The following is a 16,910-nucleotide window of genomic DNA, read 5'->3' as shown; positions in this document are numbered from 1 at the left end:
GGTCATGAAATTCACAATTTTGGTAAAGCACCTTAAGACCCTTCCATCTATGAAGAGTGTTTGATTCCACCATATCTGAGAGTAGAGAAGAAGTTTTTGAAATTTCAGTCAATTTGACCGTTTTTAGCCCTGCCCCTCAAACCCCTGGGGGTGGGGACGATAAAATTCACAATTTTGGTTGACATTTAGCCATAGAAGCTTCCTGCCAAATTTCCTTTAATTTGGTTTAGGGGTTTTGGAGAAGAAGTCGAAAATTTAAATTGTTTACGGACGCACCACGACGGATAAAAGGCAATTAGAATAGGTCACTTGAGACTTTGTCTCAGGTGACCTAAAAATCTATAGTGCTTCAAAGTAAGTCTTGCATAGATTCCAAAGTGGAATGAATGACCACTAAAAAGCATTTGAATTAATTGCAGTTAAAACAAGAGGCCCAGGGGCCTTAACGGTCATCTGACTCTAAATTAAAACCCTTATATTATTGTAGTATGCATTCTCTGTAGCAAGTATATAGTGGCACTGTTGGCCATGGTGGCCATGGTGGCCATGGTGGCCATCTTGGATATCTGACCGACCCAATAAATAATAACACTTGGTCTGGACCATCTAAGGATCATTTCTGGTAAGTTAGCTAGAGCTGAATCCCACCGGTGGAATTTGAGAAGAAGTTTGAAATAGGTGTTGTTCAGGAAAACCATGATTGCGCAATCATGTTACAAAATGGCCGCCATTGCTGCCATGCCAAAGTTTTTACAAGGCCGAAAAAATAACAACACTTTGTTGGCACTCCTTCCTTAACATCCTCACCAATTTCGAGCTCAATGGCACCAGTGGAACTGGAGAAGAAGTTTAAAATGGGTTTTTTAAGATGGCGGATATGGCGGCCATCTTGCATTTCAGACCAATCTAAAAAATAACAACACTTGGTCGGGATCATCTCAGGAACATTTCAGGCAAGTTTCAGCCTAACAGCACTGCTGGAACTTGAGAAAAGTTTAAAATGTGCTTTTCAAGATGGCGCCTATGGCGGCCATCTTGGATTTCAGACCAACCCGAAAAATAACTACACTTGGTCACGATCATATCAGGATCATTTCAGGCAAGTTTCAGCTCAATAGCACTGCTGGAACTTGAGAAGAAGTTTAAAATATGTTTTTCAAGATGGCGGCTATGGCGGCCATCTTGGATTTTGGACCGACCCGAAAAATAACAACACTTGGTCGGGATAATCTCAGGATCATTTCTGGCAAGTTTCAGCCCAACAGCACTGGTGGAACTTGAGAAGAAGTTTAAAATGTGTTTTTTTTTCAAGATGGCGGCTATGGCGGCCATCTTGGATTTTGGACCGACCCGAAAAATAAAAACACTTGGTCGGGATCATATCAGGATCATTTCAGGCAAGTTTCAGCTCAATAGCACTAGTGGAACTTGAGAAGAAGTTTAAAATGTGTTTTTCAAGATGGCGGCTATGGCGGCCATCTTGGATTTCGGACCGACCCGAAAAATAACAACACTTGGTCGGGATCATCTCAGGATCATTTCAGGCAAGTTTCAGCTCGAAAGCACTGGTGGAACTTGAGGAGAAGTTTAAAATGTGTTTTTCAAGATGGCGGCTTTGGCGGCCATCTTGGATTTCAGACCAACCCAAAAAATAACTACACTTGGTCACGATCATATCAGGATCATTTCAGGCAAGTTTCAGCTCAATAGCACTGCTGGAACTTGAGAAAAGTTTAAAATGTGCTTTTCAAGATGGCGCCTATGGCGGCCATCTTGGATTTCGGACCAACCCGAAAAATAACAACACTTGGTCACGATCATATCAGGATCATTTCAGGCAAGTTTCAGCTCAATAGCAATTGTGGAACTTGAGAAGAAGTTTAAAAGATGTTTTTCAAGATGGCGGCTATGGCGGCCATCTTGGATTTTGGACCGACCCGAAAAATAACAACACTTGGTCGGGATAATCTCAGGATCATTTCTGGCAAGTTTCAGCCCAACAGCACTGGTGGAACTTGAGAAGAAGTTTAAAATGTGTTTTTTTTCAAGATGGCGGCTATGGCGGCCATCTTGGATTTTGGACCGACCCGAAAAATAAAAACACTTGGTCGGGATCATATCAGGATCATTTCAGGCAAGTTTCAGCTCAATAGCACTAGTGGAACTTGAGAAGAAGTTTAAAATGTGTTTTTCAAGATGGCGGCTATGGCGGCCATCTTGGATTTCGGACCGACCCGAAAAATAACAACACTTGGTCGGGATCATCTTAGGATCATTTCAGGCAAGTTTCAGCTCGAAAGCACTGGTGGAACTTGAGAAGTTTAAAATGTGTTTTTCAAGATGGCGGCTTTGGCGGCCATCTTGGATTTCGGACCGACCCGAAAAATAACAACACTTGGTCGGGATCATCTCAGGATCATTTCAGGCAAGTTTCAGCTCAATAGCACTGGTGGAACTTGAGAAGAAGTTTAAAATGTGTTTTTCAAGATGGCGGCTATGGCGGCCATCTTGGATTTCGGACCAACCCGAAAAATAACAACACTTGGTCGCGATCTTCTCAGGATCATTTCAGGCAAGTTTCAGCTCAAAAGCACTGATGGAACTTGGGAAGAAGTTTAAAATGTGTTTTTCAAGATGGCGGCTATGGCGGCCATCTTGGATTTCGGACCGACCCGAAAAATAACAACACTTGGTCAGGACCATCTCAGGATCATTTCAGGCAAGTTTCATCTCAATAGCACTGATGGAACTTGAGAAGAAGTTTAAAATGTGTTTTTCAAGATGGCGGCTATGGCGGCCATCTTGGATGGCGGCCATCTTGGATTTCGGACTGACCCGAAAAATAACAACACTTGGTCAGGACCATCTCAGGATCATTTCAGGCAAGTTTCAGCTTAATCCCACTGGTGGAACTTGAGAAGAAGATTGAAATGTGAAAAGTTTACGCACGGCGCACGGCGCACGACGCACAACGCACGGCGCACGACGACGGACGAAGCATGATGACTATAGGTCATCCTGACCCTTCGGGTCAGATGACCTAAAAACCCATCAGTGAATATTGTATACTTAGCCTCACACACCTGAGTGATGGAATTCTGACTCTGCCCGGCCTTACATTCACACATCAGTGAACATCGTACTTACCCTCACAAACCTGAGTGATGGGATTCTGACTCTGCCCAGCCTTATATTCACACATCAGTGAACATCGTACTTACCCTCACACACCTGAGTGATGGGGTTTTGACTCTGTCCAGCCTTATATTCACACATCATTGAACATCGTACTTACCCTCACACACCTGAGTGATGGGGTTTTGACTCTGTCCGGCCTTACATTCACACATCAGTGAACATCGTACTTACCCTAACACAGCTGAGTGATGGGATTCTGACTCTGTCCGGCCTTACATTCACACATCAGTGAACATCGTACTTACCCTCACACACCCGAGTGATGGGATTCTGACTCTGCCCAGCCTTATATTCACACATCAGTGAACATCGTACTTACCCCCACACACCTGAGTGATGGGATTTTGACTCTGTCCAGCCTTACATTCACACATCAGTGAACATCGTACTTACCCTAACACAGCTGAGTGATGGGATTCTGACTCTGTCCGGCCTTACATTCACACATCAGTGAACATCGTACTTACCCTCACACACCTGAGTGATGGGATTCTGACTCTGCCCAGCCTTATATTCACACATCAGTGAACATCGTACTTACCCTCACACACCTGGGTGATGGGATTCTGACTCTGTCCGGCCTTACATTCACACCTGTAGGATCCTAGAGTATTCACACAACTTCCTCCTACACACAGCCCAGGTATGGCAGCACACTCATCGACATCTACAAACGAGAATTCAAAGTAAATTTACATCTATTGACATCTCCCTTTACTCATTTAACTCTGGTCAGACTAAACAAGCCACTAGATTATAATGTTTAGTGTGATAGGTATGGTAAAATAAACGCATGTACAAAGTTATCAAATCATCATTACCTATGTTGTATCTGATCAGTAATTATAGATAGCAGAACTGTTAATCAGGAAAAATACTTATTATATATATACATATATTAAGAATGCACCCAGACTTGTGAAATGCTAAATGACAATTGTAAATTGCCTTTATTCAGCAACATACATGTAATATAACTTAATCCTTATAACACTGTGTACTATTTGATAACAGAAATGAATCTATAGTTCCTGATACATACATGTATGTAGAATATCCAAGTACTAAAACGATTTGTCATTTGTTAGAAATGCTGTGAAACGTTTTTCCATGTTGAAAATGAAATAAAAAAAAAAATCATGAAAATTAACCTTAAAAATTGTCCAACATTCAATAGGAAATCAGTGTTGTTTACGGGTAAATTTATTAACCCCCCCCCCCCCCACTCATCTCCCTGGTAAGTCAGTTATTGTTATATATGGAGTCTTCAGTATAAACTGATACAATCAATGAAATGTACATGAATAAATTTCAATCATCAAATTTTAATTTTTACAATTTTATGACTGCTGAGTGAATACAAGTGATACACTAATTACATACATTTATCTGAATTAAATGTTTGTTTCTTACCTTGACAGTTCTGAGCCTGTAAATTAGGAATGTATCCTCTACGGCAAGGCTGAGCACGCACAGGGCACTGCTCACAGGGTTTTCCCCAGGCCTTGCCTATAGTGGCACAGCACAAGGCCTTGGTACATACAACTCCTGTCAGCTGACCACGGCACATGCTGTCCGAGATTTGTGTAAAACAGGGTCCAGTTCTGTAATCTAACGACATATATAAATAACCATTATTGAACAGAAAAACCATAAGCAATCCATTTTCAGCTATTGAACAAAATAAAAGGGTGATTGTAATGTCACTGAAGTCTAAAACTCAAAACTTGTACTATCTCTTTAACCCTTTCACCCCTACTGACCATATTGGACTTCAAATGATGATTGTATGGAAGAGTCCACAAAAGTTGTTTAGGGTTGAAAGGGTTAAGGCCCCAAAAATATGTGATTACATTTTTTTTAAGAATTTGCATTGGAAGCCATCTGCATAAAATTTTGAAGCATAAATAATGAAAAGGACCCAATTTTTTACATGAAGTCTAGTGATGTGAATTGATTCAACTTTCAGGATAATCAGAAACTCCAAATTGATTGATTATAATTGGTTCTCTAAATTAAAAGTACATTTATGCACGTCTTATCAATGTTTGAATACTAAACACAAAGCATTTAACGGTTATTGATAAATTTAAATCTCCTTAATTGTTTGTAAACAACCAATGAATACATCGGTAAAATATAAGATCAACTACAAAATGTACTTCAAATTGATTCAGTAACATTAGAAAAATACACAAAGACAAAGATTTACAAACACTTTCAGAAACTTCTGGAATTTTTTTTAGAAAGTTTTGATTATTTCTTATCATTGACCCACCACTTATGAGGACCATTCATTCTAACCATCATTTTTAAGGTACCCATTTTATCTCAGAAGATCACCTTTAATGAAACATCCAGAACAAACCCTGATTTAATTAAGAAAATTACTCTATTTGAACAACCCCTTGAAAAGTATTCAGTTTAAATGTGATCTTGTAGTAAAATTATACTGACAGACTTGACAACCATTGGTCCAAATTTCATTTAGCCAATTAGGACCAGGTTACTACTAACAATTGTAAGGGGAATATATACCCTTGCAGGAGTAATGGAAATGCTCAGTGCATCAAGTAGACCCTAGGAGTACTATCTTACTCTCCAAAATCATATATGTTTTTGACTCTTGGGTTTGAAAGATATGTCTATTTCAGTATTTGACATATGTTTTGAGAATTATGATGATTTGACTTCTAAAATTGTTAAATCTCATTTGTCAACAGGATGCCTGGAGATTACAGGCCATTAAACAAAGCTTATCAAACCAACGATAAACTCTTTCAAATTTACCTTTTTGGTGTAATTAACATGTCTGCATGAAGTTATATAACTTATGGCCAATAGCTTCAACTTGTTCTTACCATGTTCACATCTACGACCAGAAAATCCAGGGCTACAAGAGCAACGATCATTTACAACACAGCGACCTCCATTCAAACAGCGTTGAGTACATATAGCTGAAAAATGATGTTAACTATCATTAAATTGCATAAATTTACTGGTAAAGGCAATCAATGAAACTTTTAAGTTATACATAATTAGGCCTACATTCTTCAAGTACCCAGGTGCTAAATATTGAAGCTCCCACAAGCGACATTTTATGTACACTTTTTTGTATTGTGACTTTGTCTGTTTAGAGCTAAAATAAAATGAAAGGTCGAGTAAAGCCCGATTATCACTTTAATGCCACATGTACAGGATAAATCTTAGACCAAGTTTCCTCTGGCCCTGACACCATGTCTGGTGTGCGAGTCCTCCATCAGACATCGTTTCATAGGACAGAGGAAACTCGGGCTAGATAAATCTGTGTTCATTACTCTGCTTGGGTCAAGTCACTTATACTGGTCAGAAGGGACGAACATGGCTGTGAACTTAACTGGCAGATTTAAAGAAACGCATTCATATCACCTGCCACAATCTGAAATTGGTCTCCATTTTGGATTCTCAAGACAATAATTTATCAGGCCAAATAAAAATAAAAATTATAGTTGTGTTTCCCCGTTCTCGACCTAGCTACCCTAGTTTTTTTCTGCCGAACCTAAAACATTTTATGATATTTTGAGTTCTAATCCTAAATGAAAGATGAACTGTACACAATTGCCTGTCAAAGTCACATCTTCTGGTTCAGATATTTGACACTTGCTTGTTTGTGGTACATTAAAGAGATTTGAGATCCCATGGGCACACCACCTGTTATAAATTACTGTACCCTAAGGTTTGGTGGTGAGGGGTGTCTGTACCACGTGTCCATGGTATCTTAGGCAAAACTGTATGGAAGTGAGCTACCAGTCTTCAGGGATTCATTTGATATATATTGTCAATACATTCTGTGAACCCCACTCCATTACTAGTAAAACACACTTGATACAATGCCTACAAAAGCAATAAACATTTGATCCCTATTTGCAGTGTCTCAAATTATAACATAATAAGTACCTAACCAAACATGTTGCTCTGTGTTGTAATTTTAATTTTAGGAATGATTAAATCAAAGAAACAATATAAAAACAATTTATACCTGTGCAAACAGAAATTTCACTGTTGATACACATGAAGCCATTAATGATATATTTCCTTCGAGGAGAATACAACATCAATGAAAAACCTACCAAACACCTGTGTAACAGCTTATTGTTTATGTAACAGTAAAATCAATGAAAAACCTACCAAACACCAATCAAATCAATCAATCAATCATATTTTATTAAAGTGTCACATGTCAATACAATCATAATAAAACAGCATTTGAGACTTAGCATAAAATTGATATCGACATCCAGCCAATTTTGGCTTATGAGACACTATTAGAACATTATCTATATACACTATTAAATAAATATATAATATCATACAATATATCAATACGAATCAGAAATCATAATAGACAAACTAAAAGTACAAAGATCTAGTTCTTAAAAGAGTCATTATCGGTTTTAAAATATAACTGCATACGCACATATATGGACGGAATGTATAAATAATTAAAAATGATAGCAACTATATTATGACAAGTACTTGTTTGAAAATACACTTGTACCAAAGCCAGTGATGGGAGAAGCTGTGTAACAGCTTATTGTTTATGTAACAGTTCAAGTAGTTGTTTACATTGCAGAAGCCACCGGTGACTGAAGTCACTTACATATAATATATGTAGCACTTAATATAACCACTGCTAAAACATATATTGTAATTTTTTTTAAAAAAATGAATAAATAAAAACATAAAAAATAAAAAAAATATTTTTTTTTATGAAGGGGCTTTTGTCCACTTTTTGATTAGTGTGAAGGGGCTAATGTCCGGGGGGGCTTTTGTCCTAGGGGCTAATGTCCGGGGGGGCTAATGTCCGGGGGGGCTTTTGTCCGTACCTCACTTGATACAACTGTCAATGAATTGATTTGTTCACATATTTGTAGGCTTAAGTGTAGTAATAGCCTGAACATTGAATATTATTTCATCAAAAGTGTTTTTTCAGATGGAATTTAATGTAACAAAGAGTTATGAATGTTGATGCTATCTACGTAACGGTTAGTTATTATTATATCATAGATCAAAATATGGATTACCTTCAAATAAAAAAAAAATCTAGGCCTATTTGTCCTCAAAGAAAATTGTCGAGAGTCAATCTACTCTTAACAATAATGACTGCCTAACTAAAAAATCAACTTTACTTGTCGACACCCATATGACTTAGATCGATGACTGTAGGAGTGTCCATTTACCCCTAAGCTGCGAGTGTTACTAGAGTAACGTTAGGCCCTAAGCAGAATCCACTCATCTTTCTAATGTGTATTGTACTATAGCCGAATGGTATGGAAAGTATCCGTGATTTACACAATTATCAGTATAACTTTGGATTATTTAAGAAAAAATATTCAGGATTTATAAAGACATTGCAGTGATTAATGTTACACAAGGTGAAGAGAACAGAAAACTCTGCATCATCCTCTTGCAATCGCCTCTTCGAATCAACATCAATACGACGCTTTAATTTGGTTTCCGGAGGGTTTGGAATGAAGCGTTTTTAAGACGCCGATGATTATTTGTGTTGCACGAAAGTTTGGTCTAGTCTCGTCATATCTCGGCAGATTCTGATACACGGAAGCAGACGAGATTAGCTGAACCCTAACCTCCTAAACCTCCTAAACACTACATGCGTTCGCATCATTTGGCGATTTTTTTTTTCATTACAGATAGAATCCAGATTTGTTTTTAACTATCTAGACTTTATCTGTAAAATGATATGTTCGTTTCTGGTCTCGAGAACGGATGTCGGATTATATTCAATAAGAATACAAAATATAATACAATGGAATGTTTTCGTTCTCGCAATATATATTTTTACATGGCCGTCGTGAGGGCAAGCTTGATTGACCAACGATATAGGCAAGACAGAGACTAGTTAGAATCGAAATTGACCGTTTTTAAAAGACGGACTTGAAAATATGAATTGTCAAGCTTGACACCCAAACTTGATATACAAGAAAAACATTTGATATATATATACAAATGTAACCTGCAGTTTTGGCATGTTCTTATTTTAGTTTTTCTCGCAATTATACGATTCGTCAACATATTTCCACGCGTACGTTCAAACATGTTGAATGTATAGACTACTTGACTGGTGAACTAAACAGATGTAAAAAGAAAATCGAAAAAAAATGTTTTGAAGTTATGGTACATATATATATTGGTACGATATTTAAAAGAAAATTATATAAACATTTTTTTTGCACCACACAGTTCCATGTGTAAGAAATTACCAACAAGTATTAATTAGTCATGATTATATTTACACACACCCTTTCATCGATTAATTTTCTATGCGAATCTTAGCATCTAATATTCACACAGGCCTATACAGTAAACGAACTAAAAATGCCTACTAAAACATAATATTCATCTGCCTAAAGTAGCAATATAGTTCGGACTATGAGCTGCCTTGGCGATCTGGATATGAGTAACACACGTTATATGGTACATATATATACAATAAGTCTATGTAGACTTATACATGTATGACTTTCATAATTCCAACAATTCCGTCCTGCAGAAGGTCCATTGTACTGGCGAAGAATAGTAGACTCATTCTGTGCATCTGCGTTACTTACATGGGACTATCAAAGACTTCACGTATGCTCTACGAGGATTTATAAAATGTTGTCGACACATGGAAACTTTAAGATAAGTCGGAAAAAGTACCATTTGTTTTAACATAATTCAGAAGTGGGTATATATTATAACCTTTAAACTGCATCCGAAACTCCCGGCATTCCTTTGGCTTGCGACGAACAATTACCGTAACTTGTGAAAGTCTTTGCAAAGACAGTCTGGCAGGCATTCGATATTGTTTTTTTACGATGAAGAGGAGATACAATATCAAAAGCTCTGAAGGTGGTGTGAAAGAGAAGGTACGCCATTCTGAAATAATCTGACTAGTCTCTATCCTTAAAAGAGGGTAGACTTTAAAAGCGGGTAGGAATTCGGAGTTATTTTGACTACATTACAAAACTGCGATAAAGTCGTTACGATATTTCTATCCTCTTATTGTTTGTGCCCCGACTCTTAAACACACTTACATACAGGTCAACAGTAAACTCGTATGTTAGCGCTCAGTTTTACCCCAAAGATAATCTCCCAGCTGTTTGATAATGTGGAATCGCTCCGACACATACTAAAACGCAATTAGTTATGTCATAATTCCGGTATTCACGGCCACGCTGTACAGGGTAGCAGGTTCAAGAGTGTTATTTGTACAAACCATGTGGCGTAACTATTAAGCCTTTTATTTAAGTACGGCACTTACTTAAATAATAAAATTGTCGTCTGTTTGGTATAGGACCATATACCCATTGAACATCTGTTGTCACTTGTTTGTTTAGGACCAACTTGTTGGAGGATTATTTCATGACTATGACAGACTCCCCTCACCAGCTGATCAGTTATCATGATATTACGGACTCGAGTTCTTTCTATAATGAGTAGTCAACGTTAATTTGATTTTTTGCTCAAGTAGACGTACAACGGTATACGGTACTTTGAAACAGGTGAGGGACGAGGGATTCTGTACGGTGACTGTTTTATGCCATTTCGTTATTTCGTCTTTTCGGGGCAAAAAGATGAAGATGAAACATCTAAATTCTCGTCTTTTCGCCCCGAAACAAGACGAAATTAATGCATGCTGATTAGCGACCTTAATTCTCGTTTTTTCGCCCCGAAAAAAAACAGACGAGGGATTCTGTAGTAGTTAAACAGGCGAGGGATTCTGTAGTAACTGTAGTAGTGAAACAGACGAGGGATTCTGTAGTAACTGTAGTAGTGAAACAGACGAGGGATTCTGTAGTAGTGAAACAGACGAGGGATTCTGTAGTAACTGTAGTGGTGAAACAGACGAGGGATTCTGTAGTCGTGAAACAGACGAGGGATTCTGTAGTAACTGTAGTGGTGAAACAGACGAGGGATTCTGTAGTAACTGTAGTAGTGAAACAGACGAGGGATTCTGTAGTTACTGTAGTAGTGAAACAGACGAGGGATTCTGTAGTAGTGAAACAGACGAGGGATTCTGTAGTTACTGTAGTAGTGAAACAGACGAGGGATTCTGTAGTAGTGAAACAGACGAGGGATTCTGTAATAACTGTAGTAGTGAAACAGACGAGGGATTCTGTAGTAGTGAAACAGACGAGGGATTCTGTAGTAGTGAAACAGACGAGGGATTCTGTAGTTACTGTCGTAGTGAAACAGACGAGGGATTCTGTAGTAACTGTAGTAGTGAAACAGGCGAGGGATTCTGTAGTAGTGAAACAGACGAGGGATTCTGTAGTTACTGTAGTAGTGAAACAGACGAGGGATTCTGTAGTAGTGAAACAGACGAGGGATTCTGTAGTTACTGTAGTGGTGAAACAGACGAGGGATTCTGTAGTAGTGAAACAGACGAGGGATTCTGTAGTAACTGTAGTAGTGAAACAGACGAGGGATTCTGTAGTAGTGAAACAGACGAGGGACAGTTTCATGGGGGCAGTGGGATTTCACACCAGAATATTGGCATAGTCAGAGACTATAGATTGCGGGGTTCATACATGATTCGTTTCGTGTCATAATCAAAAGCCGGTGTATTTCCCACGATCTAACAATCACTCGAACTTTTGTTCATGTGTAATACATTATATCGACTCAAGCCAGGGTTTTTACCCTTTTGGGTGACACTCAGCTTGTATAAGTACTCCACAAATACCACTGAGAGAAGACAACTTCCCAAAGCTACCACTATACGTATTCGATACTAAAGTATGAGTCAGTCCTGTGTGACTGCATCATTCTGAGTTTGCATTTCCCGTCCTCAGCGAAGGGGCTTAGGGATTCTGAAGGCAAGCTTTACTTTCTTCATTCCCGTGGGCCTTATCGGTCACCTGGGTTCTGATATATGTATGTACATACTTATAAATGATTTCTGTTTTTAAAGATGTAACATACTTGACCCATGTGACATTGTAGAGAGTAGGGCGTTATTTACGTTGGTTGTACAAACAATAACTAAAATTAGACTTGCAATTTCCGCTCCTCTCCGATACTGCAATTCAAGTATTGAATAATCTAGTGTACCGTAGAGGAGTGGAAATTACAAGTCTAATTGTATATAGGATAGGTTTTACAGAGTAGGACGTTACTTACTTTTGGTTTTACAGAGTAGGACGTTACTTACGTTTGTTTGTACAGAGTAGGGCGTTACTGACGTTTTTTTGTACAGAGTAGGACGTTACTTACGTTTGTTTGTACAGAGTAGGACGTTACTTACGTTTGTACAGAGTAGGACGTTACTTACGTTTGTACAAGGTAGGACGTTACTGACGTTTGTTTGTACAGAGTAGGACGTTACTTACGTTTGTTTGTACAGGGTAGGGCGTTACTTACGTTTGTTTGTACAGAGTAGGACGTTACTGACGTTTGTACAGAGTAGGACGTTACTAACGTTTGTTTGTACAGAGTAGGGCGTTACTTACGTTTGTTTGTACAGGGTAGGACGTTACTTACGTTTGTTTGTACAGAGTAGGACATTACTTACGTTTGTTTGTACAGAGTAGGATGTTACTTACGTTTGTTTGTACAGGGTAGGGCGTTACTTACGTTTGTTTGTACAGAGTAGGACGTTACTTACGTTTGTACAGAGTAGGGCGTTACTTACGTTTGTTTGTACAGGGTAGGACGTTACTTACGTTTGTTTGTACAGGGTAGGACGTTACTTACGTTTGTTTGTACAGAGTAGGACATTACTTACGTTTGTTTGTACAGAGTAGGACGTTACTTACGTTTGGTTGTACAGGGTAGGACGTCACGTACGTTTGTTTGTACAGGGTAGGACGTTACTTACGTTTGGTTTTACAAAGTAGGACGTTACTTACGTTTGTTTGTACAGAGTAGGACGTTACTTACGTTTGTACAGAGTAGGACGTTACTTACGTTTGTACAAGGTAGGACGTTACTGACGTTTGTTTGTACAGAGTAGGACGTTACTTACGTTTGTTTGTACAAGGTAGGACGTTACTTACGTTTGTTTGTACAGAGTAGGACGTTACTTACGTTTGTACAGAGTAGGACGTTACTTACGTTTGTACAAGGTAGGACGTTACTGACGTTTGTTTGTACAGAGTAGGACGTTACTTACGTTTGTTTGTACAGGGTAGGGCGTTACTTACGTTTGTTTGTACAGAGTAGGACGTTACTGACGTTTGTACAGAGTAGGACGTTACTAACGTTTGTTTGTACAGAGTAGGGCGTTACTTACGTTTGTTTGTACAGGGTAGGACATTACTTACGTTTGTTTGTACAGAGTAGGACGTTACTTACGTTTGGTTGTACAGGGTAGGACGTCACGTACGTTTGTTTGTACAGGGTAGGACGTTACTTACGTTTGGTTGTACAGAGTAGGGCGTTACTTACGTTTGTTTGTACAGAGTAGGATGTTACTTACGTTTGGTTGTACAGGGTAGGACGTTACTTACGTTTGGCTGTACAGAGTAGGACGTTACTTACGTTTGGTTGTACAGAGTAGGACGTTACTTACGTTTGTTTGTACAGAGTAGGACGTTACTTACGTTTGGTTGTACAGAGTAGGGCGTTACTTACGTTTGTTTGTACAGAGTAGGATGTTACTTACGTTTGGTTGTACAGGGTAGGACGTTACTTACGTTTGTTTGTACAGAGTAGGACGTTACTTACGTTTGGTTGTACAGAGTAGGGCGTTACTTACGTTTGTTTTACAAAGTAGGACGTTACTTACGTTTATTTGTACAGAGTAGGGCGTTACTTACGTTTGTTTGTACAGGGTAGGACGTTACTTACGTTTGGTTGTACAGAGTAGGACGTTAATGGCGTTTGTACAGAGAATGACGTTACTTACGTTTGTTTGTACAGGGTAGGACGTTACTTACGTTTGTTTGTACAGGGTAGGACGTTACTTACGTTTGGTTGTACAGGGTAGGACGTTACTTACGTTTGTTTGTACAGAGTAGGATGTTACTTACGTTTGAATGTACAGAGTAGGACGTTAATGGCGTTTGTACAGAGTAGGGCGTTACTTACGTTTGTTTGTACAGAGTAGGACGTTACTGACGTTTGTTTGTACAGAGTAGGACGTTACTTACGTTTGGTTGTACAGAGTAGGACGTTACTTACGTTTGGTTGTACAGAGTAGGACGTTACTTACGTTTGTTTGTACAGAGTAGGACGTTACTTACGTTTGTTTGTACAGAGTAGGACGTTACTTACGTTTGTTTGTACAGAGTAGGACGTTACTTACGTTTGTTTGTACAGAGTAGGACGTTACTTACGTTTGTACAGAGTAGGACGTTACTAACGTTTGGTTGTACAGGGTAGGACGTTACTTACGTTTGTTTGTACAGAGTAAGACGTTACTTACGTTTGTTTGTACAGGGTAGGACGTTACTTACGTTTGTTTGTACAGAGTAGGACGTTACTTACGTTTGTTTGTACAGGGTAGGACGTTACTGACGTTTGTTTGTACAGGGTAGGACGTTACTTACGTTTGGTTGTACAGAGTAGGACGTTACTTACGTTTGGTTGTACAGAGTAGGACGTTACTTACGTTTGTTTGTACAGAGTAGGACGTTACTTACGTTTGTTTGTACAGGGTAGGACGTTACTTACGTTTGTTTGTACAGGGTAGGACGTTACTTACGTTTGTTTGTACAGAGTAGGACGTTACTTACGTTTGTTTGTACAGAGTAGGATGTTACTTACGTTTGTTTGTACAGGGTAGGACGTTACTTACGTTTGTTTGTACAGGGTAGGACGTTACTTACGTTTGTTTGTACAGAGTAGGACGTTACTTACGTTTGTTTGTACAGAGTAGGACGTTACTGACGTTTGTACAGAGTAGGACGTTACTAACGTTTGTTTGTACAGAGTAGGACGTTACTTACGTTTGTTTGTACAGGGTAGGACGTTACTGACGTTTGTTTGTACAGAGTAGGACGTTACTTACGTTTGTTTGTACAGAGTAGGATGTTACTTACGTTTGGTTGTACAGAGTAGGACGTTACTTACGTTTGTTTGTACAGAGTAGGGCGTTACTTACGTTTGTTTGTACAGAGTAGGATGTTACTTACGTTTGGTTGTACAGAGTAGGACGTTACTTACGTTTGTTTGTACAGAGTAGGACGTTACTTACGTTTGTTTGTACAGAGTAGGGCGTTACTTACGTTTGGTTGTACAGAGTAGGATGTTACTTACGTTTGGTTGTACAGAGTAGGACGTTACTTACGTTTGTTTGTACAGAGTAGGGCGTTACTTACGTTTGTTTGTACAGAGTAGGATGTTACTTACGTTTGGTTGTACAGAGTAGGACGTTACTTACGTTTGTTTGTACAGGGTAGGACGTTACTTACGTTTGGTTTGACATACAGGAGAAATATTCCCAGTCGGACAAAGACACTGGTCAGGACGCATGCAGATCCCTCCATCACAGTCTCGTACACAAATTGCTTCAAACAAAACAATAGTTATAGTTAAAGAACTACACAAACATTTACAATGTTTACAATATTGTCTGTTGAGGTATCCTTTTCTTACTAGATAATCAAGCATGGAATAGATGAAGGTTCACGCGAATTAATTTTCGATGTGTCTTGATTGAAAATGACAAGCCGATCGCAATCTCGATGTGTGTGATAATACGTTGTTATTGAGTAACTTCTAACGTTAATAGCTCTCTGGAACTCAGTACACGCCTTTAAAACGTCATAAGGCCCTGGGGACCTTTTGGATTTTCAAGTTATCACGTTTCACAGCCGGTAAGGATTAAATAGGACAGTTCCATTATTCGTGAGAGGGTGCTATTATACATATCGCTATACCGCCAAATGAGACATGCAAGACTTACGTTTGATACACCGGTAGCTGTTGACTGCTCTGGTCCAGCCTTTGCAACAGTAGGGCGTGGTGTAGCCGCACACATTAGGCCTGAAACATTATATTTATATATCACAACAGTACTGTCTGGTGGAGCCGCACACATTAGATCTGAAACATTATATTTATATATAACAAAAGTACTGTCTGGTGTAGCCGCACACATTAGGCCTGAAACCTTATATTTATATATCATAACAGTACTGTCTGGTGGAGCCGCACACATTAGGCCTGAAACATCATATTTATATATAACAACAGTACTGTCTGGTGGGGCCGCACACATTAGGCCTGAAACATTATATTTATATATCACAACAGTACTGTCTGGTGTAGCCGTACACATTAGACATGAAACATTATATTTATATATCACAACAGTACTGTCTGGTGTAGCCGCACACATTAGGCCTGAAACATTATATTTATATATCACAACAGTACTGTCTGGTGTAGCCGTACACATTAGGCCTGAAACATTATATTTATATATCACAACAGTACTGTCTGGTGTAGCCGCACACATTAGGCCTGAAACATTATATTTATATATCACAACAATACTGTCTGGTGTAGCCGCACACATTAGGCCTGAAACATTATATTTATATATCACAACAGTACTGTCTGGTGTAGCCGCACACATTAGGCCTGAAACATTATATTTATATATCACAACAGTACTGTCTTGTGGAGCCGCACACATTAGGCCTGAAACATTATATTTATATATCACAACAGTACTGTCTTGTGGAGCCGCACACATTAGGCCTGAAACATTATATTTATAT

General features: G+C 38.8%; 1 protein-coding gene across 2 annotated transcripts in view; it reads right to left on the bottom strand.

Moving 5' to 3' along the window:
- Nucleotides 1-16,910, bottom strand: part of LOC117333860 (fibrillin-2-like) — a 125,240-nt gene that overhangs the window by 86,673 nt on the left and 21,657 nt on the right. For both annotated transcript variants that reach the window (XM_033893276.1, XM_033893275.1), the window contains exons 2-6: nucleotides 16,091-16,170; nucleotides 15,597-15,692; nucleotides 6,060-6,155; nucleotides 4,612-4,809; nucleotides 3,740-3,865 (exon numbers count right to left, since the gene is read on the bottom strand). In XM_033893276.1, the coding sequence (XP_033749167.1) occupies nucleotides 3,740-3,865; nucleotides 4,612-4,809; nucleotides 6,060-6,155; nucleotides 15,597-15,692; nucleotides 16,091-16,170 (596 nt within the window). The remainder of the gene's footprint in view (nucleotides 1-3,739; nucleotides 3,866-4,611; nucleotides 4,810-6,059; nucleotides 6,156-15,596; nucleotides 15,693-16,090; nucleotides 16,171-16,910) is intronic.

The sequence above is a fragment of the Pecten maximus genome, chromosome 9 (genome assembly GCF_902652985.1).
Source record: "Pecten maximus chromosome 9, xPecMax1.1, whole genome shotgun sequence".
Taxonomy (NCBI): domain Eukaryota; kingdom Metazoa; phylum Mollusca; class Bivalvia; order Pectinida; family Pectinidae; genus Pecten; species Pecten maximus.
This window is presented reverse-complemented; position numbering and strand designations above follow the sequence as displayed.